This window comes from Manacus vitellinus, unplaced genomic scaffold, assembly GCF_001715985.3.
Source record: "Manacus vitellinus isolate BGI_N305 unplaced genomic scaffold, ASM171598v3 scaffold_47_pilon, whole genome shotgun sequence".
In the NCBI taxonomy this organism is placed as follows: domain Eukaryota; kingdom Metazoa; phylum Chordata; class Aves; order Passeriformes; family Pipridae; genus Manacus; species Manacus vitellinus.
In genome coordinates, this window is record NW_021940585.1 from 4038634 (window position 1) to 4045831 (window position 7198).

The 7198-nt window shown below is 45.1% G+C and overlaps 1 protein-coding gene across 1 annotated transcript; it reads left to right on the forward strand.

Annotated features, from left to right (window-relative positions):
- On the forward strand, positions 1-3431 carry FAM72A (family with sequence similarity 72 member A; the record flags this gene model as incomplete). Its single annotated transcript, XM_008923757.3, has 4 exons — positions 1-44; positions 943-1020; positions 2263-2387; positions 3250-3431. Coding segments are annotated over 4 exons (342 nt in total), but the record flags the coding sequence as incomplete, so codon positions are not given.
- Positions 3432-7198: the final 3767 nt, after the last annotated feature.

The window sequence follows — 7198 nt, forward strand, 5'->3', positions numbered from 1 at the left end:
GACACCGACACCGACCTCTACTCCACCGACATCCCGCCCTCCGGGTAAGCGCCGGGCACGGGGGGGTCCCACGGGGTCCCTCCGGAGAGGGGTCGGCGCTGGCAGTGCCGGGATTCAGCCTGATCCTGCTAAGAGGGGTCAGGAGCTGCAGGAGCATCACCGCGGCTCCAGCACTTAAAAACCCGCTGTCGCCAGCGGAACAGCCCCACAGGGCGCAGTTCAGCCCATCCCTCTATTTCTAGTCCCACTCGGCTCTCCTTCAGCCCTGCAGAAACCATGGGATGGCAAGAGCAAGGCTGTCCCCGACCCCCCACTCCAAATTTAATTCACTCGTGGGGATGACACAGTCTCAGGAGCTCCTCTAGCTCCTTGCAGAAGCAGAGATTAGAATTTGAAATAAAGGCCTGCAAACAGAACAAACCTGATCTGTCACTGCTCCCAGAAGGGCTCTCCCCCAAAGTCGGTTTGTGTGCTGCTTTCCCATAGCAAGATTTGAATACTAAGGAAATCAGGTTGTGAAATGACATGGTAATCAGAAAGTATGGGTTGAAAAGGAGATAAGAAATCAAAGGTTTGGTTTTAAATGTCCCAGCCTTTAAGGGATTGCTCTGTATCTTAGTTGGGATTTGCCAGGTTTCTGACTGTCAGTGCCACCCAGCCCCAGCCTACAAGTCTCTACCAAGAGAAACTCTGCTTTTTGAGCTATTTTGAGAGGACTTGTGATATTAATGCAATGTCACGTGGGTCTCTTCTTGTTTCCATATGAGTGTGGCTGGCAGTCGGTAGGAAAATATAACCCTGTGGTCTTGGAGCAGTTTAAAACCAGACTGTGACCAGCAGCAGCATCACTTTGTTGTGACTTCAGACCTGTGTTATTAAAACATTACAGTTGTGATCACAGCCACATCTAAACTCCCGTGTCTTTCCTTCCTTCCCAACCAGGACTGTTGATTTCATAGGAAGCTGCTATTTCACCGAAATCTGCAAATGCAAACTGAAGAACATCGCGTGTTTGAAGTGGTGAGAGCACAGCCCGCGACCCTGACACTCCAAAATACTGCTTAACCCCCTCCCTGCCGACTCCTGCAGTGCAAGGGTTAAGGGATGAATGAACAGATTGCATTCTCTGTCGCAGATTTGATGCTGCTTGATAGAAACTCAGCCCACCACTCCTGGGCATGGCTGCCAGTCCATTTTCTGTGCAAGTCCCCAGTGAAAATGTGACAACCTTGTCAGGAGTCTGAGTCTATGGGAAAGCTTGTGTGCCACCTGCCTGATTAAATGTCTGCTTCAACACTGAGATAACTGTGTGAATAAGGCCCCAGTAAGAAGCAGTTACTCATATTCTAATTAATAGAACATCCTCTTGGCAGATCGAGTTGTTGCGAGCAGATGGAACATGCTGTCGCTAAAGTTCTTGGAGTTCTTTTATCCTCCTTATTAGTATCTGATATTTAAGAGTGAAAACAACAACTCTCAAATAGCTCACAGTCATTTGAGATGATCCCTTCAGCTTCCTAATCAAGACTTTTACCTTGTTCAGATTTAAACAGTGAGGGGGGGTGGTTGTGATAGAAACACAATATTTTAGTTTTTAGGGAGAAGCAGAGAAACAGAAATAGCTCACCAGAGCACGTGAAAGTAGAAAAGTGGTTGTTCTGGGTTTTAATTGAGGAAAATTGATAAGGCTTCAATATTCTGGTACAGGTTGCCCAGAGAAGCTGTGGCTGCCCCATCCCTGGAAGTGTCCCAGGCCAGGTTGGATAAACTTGGAGCAACCTGGGCTAGTGGAAGGTGTCCCTGCCCATAGCACGGGGCAGAACTGGATGGTCTTTAAGGTTCTTCCAACCCAAACCATTCCATGAGTCTCATTCTCTCCTGTGCACGGGGTTCCTGTACAGGTGGGGTTTGTGTGTGATGAACTTCTGAGCCGGTGCCAATGGAACCACAGGCCTTCCAAAAAAAAAAAAAATGCACCAGCATTTGTTGGTATGTAAACTAATCTGGATTACACAATTTAGGTTACTAATGGTTCTCTATGCCAAAGATCTGAAACTCAGATATTCTGTAACTCCTGACAGATGTTCCCTAAATATTTAAGATACTTGTTTAACTACGTTCCCTTAACTGAATCAAAATAGGAGCATTACATAATGGTCTGGTACCGTGGCTATTTAACGTTAGTTTGGGCTGGAAAAAGCTACCAACATCTGTCTTTTCATCAGGCACTTGTGTTGCTCATTATTTCACTTGCCTTTGCAGTGGTAACGTTGTTGGTTACCATGTGATTTCTCCCTGCAAACCTTGCCTGTTGTCCTGCAACAATGGCCACCTCTGGATGTTCCACAGCCAAGCAGTCATTGGCATCAACAGGCTCGACCCTTCTGGTAAATTTGTCTCCTTCTTTTCCCTAAAAATCTCAAATCCTGAGTCCTGATTCTAACGAGGCAGCTCAATATAGTCCAAGCATATGGAGAGAGGGGAACATATGGAGGCACAAGGAAGTGTTACTGCACTGCTAATCTGGAAAACTGCTCTGGGGGGGGGGGGGAAGGAGGGTGGTTGGAGCTGTAAATGAAAATCTGAGTGTAAATTGATCTCCACCAGAAAACTTTAACCTCCCCCTTCTGCGGCCACAAGTCGGGGTTTTCTGCAGCAATCCTACAACCAGCCCAAACCCAGCTATTTATAGGGGGGTGTGTGGCTTTCCTGGGCTCTCAGGCAGCTGGCCAAGGGACACTCTTTTTTGGGTGAGTCATGTTGTCACTTTGACCCTCTCCCAGTGAATCCTCGTGAAGCTGAAGTTTGCAGCTTCTTCAGCTGGGTGTTGGTGGGATGCCAAGAGTCTGGCAGGGTTGGAGTCCTCAGGAATCCACAGCCCCCCCTGACAAAGCACTTCTCCTCCTCACAGACCCGCTGCCTGAACCTCTCAGTGTCACCTGGGTCTCAGAGCAGGGCTTTTAAAAGTAAATCAGCCACGAGGGGGGTTATCAATAGCTCCATGAATTAGTTATAGAAACAAGCTTCAGTGGGTTTATTCTTTGAATTGTGATGTAAACAGCAACAGCACTTCCAAGATCACTCGGAAGAAAAATAGAAAAGGGATATATTTATCAGGGACGTGACTTAATGGGTTTTGCAATGATTATTCCCTCTCAAAATAGACAGTAGTGCAACTTAAAATTAAGGTCACAATCCAAAAATACCTCTTTCCCCCCCCCCTTATTCTCCTTACCTCCTTCCCACCAGGTGTGAATGTATTGCTCTGGGGCAACTTGCCAGATTTGGAGGAAAGCACAGATGAAGATCCGTCCTGTACCTCTGAGGAGGAGTACATCAGATAACTGGGATTATCTACAGCCTCTTCCCTGGATTTGTTGCTGTTTGGTTTGGATTTTTTTTTTCCTGGCAGCCCATCAGAGCTTAAACAACAGAAAAAAAAACCCAGGAAATCTGGAAAACCATCCTAAAAAAGGAAAGCATCTTCCTCCTTCACTGCAGCCTTCCTTGGACTCTTGAATCTTCCCAATGTGTAACTTCTGAGTAGAGATCCTCCTTGGTTAGATCTGGAAATGCAAACAGAAGGTGCATTTACTGAGGTCTAGGTCTGTTTTGCTTTTTACTCTGAAGCCTCAACAGCTTCTTAACTGTGTTTTTTTCTTCTTTCCTGAAGCACTTTTCACTGAGCAAAATCTTTCAGCTGCTTTCAGCTTCAAACTCTTTGAGAAATAATCAGTCTGGTCGATGGGGCTCTGACAGACACTTCCCATCTTTACCTGGCAATACTTTCAGGATCTTGTCTCCATAGAGATCATATTTTTTCCCCCCTTAAATTCTGCAGTTCCTTAATGTCTGACAGACCTTGGAGGCTACACCGAGGTTGTTCTTCAGGTCAACAGCAAAACCCATCCAGTTTTATACGTTATTTTTTTCCCCTTTATGGGGTAGGCACCCCTCCAAAACACAGCTCAGCCATGCAACTGGGTCTTTTTGGAGAAAGAAAAAGAGATCAGGTGAAATATTTGGTGTTCAGGCCTAACTTTACATCCTGAGGCACAAAGGCCATCTGGTTCCTCCAAGTAATGAATTCAAAGCTCATTTTCTCAGTGGTTACAACCGTGGTGTTTAACTTCTGAGCTAAGTACTGTCCCCTTCAGCTACTCACCTGAAGGGTCACCAGGAGAAAATTCAAGATAAAATCATGTAAGAGAACACTTTTAAATTTGGATTGATGCTGAATAAATCATTCTGTAGCCTCTTGTGATACTTGAAAGGGGTGCAATAAAGACAGATCTGAATTGTCTTGGTGTTTTTACTGCATGTTATGTATTTCTTCATTAATGGTACTACCTCTTCTGCATTGTTTAAATGTATATTGGTATATATATATATATGTATATGTATGTCTTGTTTTGAATTCCTGTGTTATGTCTGCTCATGAAATAAAAGCTTTGGACTACAGAGTCTTCAGGGCTGTAATAAATATGGATGTGTAATGACATCAGATAATCCAAACAATGAAATAGCATCTTGTATTAAAATAGTAGAATGATTACATTTTTACAATTATAATTATGTTTTAGACAACCCCCCCAAAAAAAAAATCACTTTCTTTTTAGGTTGACAAAGCTGACAGTTTCTCAGTCAGTTAACTCTTCTGCAATTCAATATTCAAATTTTTGCCAGGTTTCCGTGCTGCATGAACCTGATCACGATGTGACTCCAGTATTAAGCTGGCAAGGTGACACCTCAAAGATTTTTTTTCCAACAGAATTCATGAGCTAAAAATACCTCTGATTGTTTTTGCATGAGTAACACAACAGCTCAAATACAATCCTGCCTATTGCCAGTTCAACACTTGTCATTTAGAACCTTCCTAATTCCCAGCTAACTCGGTGTCAGGGCAGAGCTGCCCTCCCACGGGGAAGCAAAGGACTGTAATTTCTTCCCACCAAGTCCAGAATTCTGTTTTTTGCTCCCCATCTGCACACAAAGAACTGGAAGTTCTACTATGAACTACTTTAATTACACAGGCCTGTTTGAGCGAGCTTGGAATTAGAAGTGAGCCAACTTTTAAGTGAGTTCAGTCCGTTTTTTGTTGACAGTGAAGCTGCAGGTGTTAAATACAAAGTAAGCAAACATCCCCTGTTGTCCCTCTGTGGTGAATGTCACCAAACAAACTGATCACGTCTGGGGCCACTTCTTTCTATCTGAAATTAAAGAGAGAACTGAGTAAGAAGCTCATGGGAAAGCCACAGCAGCTCATTCACAGAGCCCTGATGTTTGGGGTTAAGTTTCCAAGGATCACCCTGTGCAGGGAGATGTTTAACCAGATCCAACACCAGGCAACTGGCACAAAACCAGATCAATATTTCTGGAAACACTGCCAAGCACTTCAAACCACCCAAAGCTGCATTTGAAATAAAACAACTCAGGTCTCTCCTGTGTTTTCTCTCTATTCTTTTGGACACACACGATCTCTGTGTTGTAGCACAACACTGAAATCTGGAAGTGATGGTTGCAAATCCTCTGGTACAATAATGGAGCAAGACAGAAAATGCCCAGGATGGATTTATCAGCAGGATTCAGCTTCCTGATAGATCTGTGGTCAGGCTGATCCAGGGGAAGCAGCTCCTCTTCCTCCTGGGGAGGATTTCACAGGGAAATTTTACATGATCTTTGCTGGGCAGCCACTGGAGTCACAAGGCTGAAAAACAAGAACTGACTCCTAAGGCTTTTCCTTCTGCTCATCAAGGTACCCAAGGCAAGTAATTAAAGAACTTTAGTGTCTCTAATCAGATCTGGGTTTACTTAGAAGGGATTGAACACCAGGCAAAAGGTCTTAAATTTGAGACTCCGAGTCAGCTCTTCTGCAAGACTCCAAGTTTTCCTGGCACTTAAGATCACTCCCTGGAGCTGATCCCTCCAGCCTCAGTGCCCAAGGGTTGGATCTGCCATCCCATGTCCCAGACCTGATCCCAGATGTTGTGTAACACAGACTTGTAGGTTCAGGGTCACAGGCACTGAGAGTAGAATCCCGAAAGCCACTGAGAAAAAAAGAACTTTGATTTGATTTTTAAGTCGCAGGGAGCCATGTAATCACTCTGTTATTGATGGCCACCCCCTTTTTTTTTTTCCCCTGCAATGCACAATATTAGCTGGAGGGGTAGGGAAAAGCCATAGCAAGACAGTGATAAATTGATACCCCTCCATATTAAATAAGACTTGCTAGAAAAAAAAGGCACATTTAAATATTCCTCCTTATTCCAGTGCAGCCTAATCACAACCTTACATTTATGTAACACCGTTCATCCCAAAGTGCTCTCCAGTGACAAATTCTTTAAGAATTCTTTTAGGAGTTCTTTTACCACCGAGCTGCAGCCAAGTCCAGGGTGCAGAGCAGCTGCCAGGCAGGCAGTGAGAGAGGCAGGGCCATGGGGAGCATCATCCTGGAATGAAACTGGAACGTGATCCCCATCAGGACAAACCCACACGTTGATTTACCCAGGGAGGCTCGACTTGAAAGACACTCTCTTCTTCCCCAGCCTGGAATGCAGCTCATCCACCTCCAGCAGGTGACAGATGGGTCACCCCTCCTGGGACAGAACCCAGGCTTTGGATCCAGGGAAGAGTCCCATGACAAGAGGCAGAAATTACTGAGCTCCCTCTTATTCTCTGCTCTTCCCCCCGGCACACTTTTGAAAGTGAAGTTAAAGGGTCATTTATTCTAAAGCACCCAATTACTTCGGCAGGAGAGGCCATTGTTCCATATTTTATTACGTTTGCAGTCCGTGTGGTTTCTGAAAGCATATCCCAAGGAACAGCCAAGTAAACAACCTTTGTGTGCTATTATTTGGATTAAGGGAGTGTCTACAGGCCAGGGTAGTGCAACCACCACGGGGCTATTGAGCAAGAAACTGGGAGCACAGAGACTCAGAGGAGCTGCTGGGAAAACAAGGCAGCCAAGGGGGGAAGGAAAGGCACCAGTGGCTGTCAGAGATCAGAGGTAAAGCCTGAAGAGGAGACTCCTTAATTCCAAGACTACAAGAGACACCAAGCCAGGCCTGTTCCTGCAGCTGTGGATCACCTCTTCCTATTCCAACAGGAATTTGCAAGCCTATGAATAGTCAGCTCTTGCACAGCCTCCATCATACAGTCACAGAATGGTTTGGGTTGGAAGGGGACTTAAAGATCATCT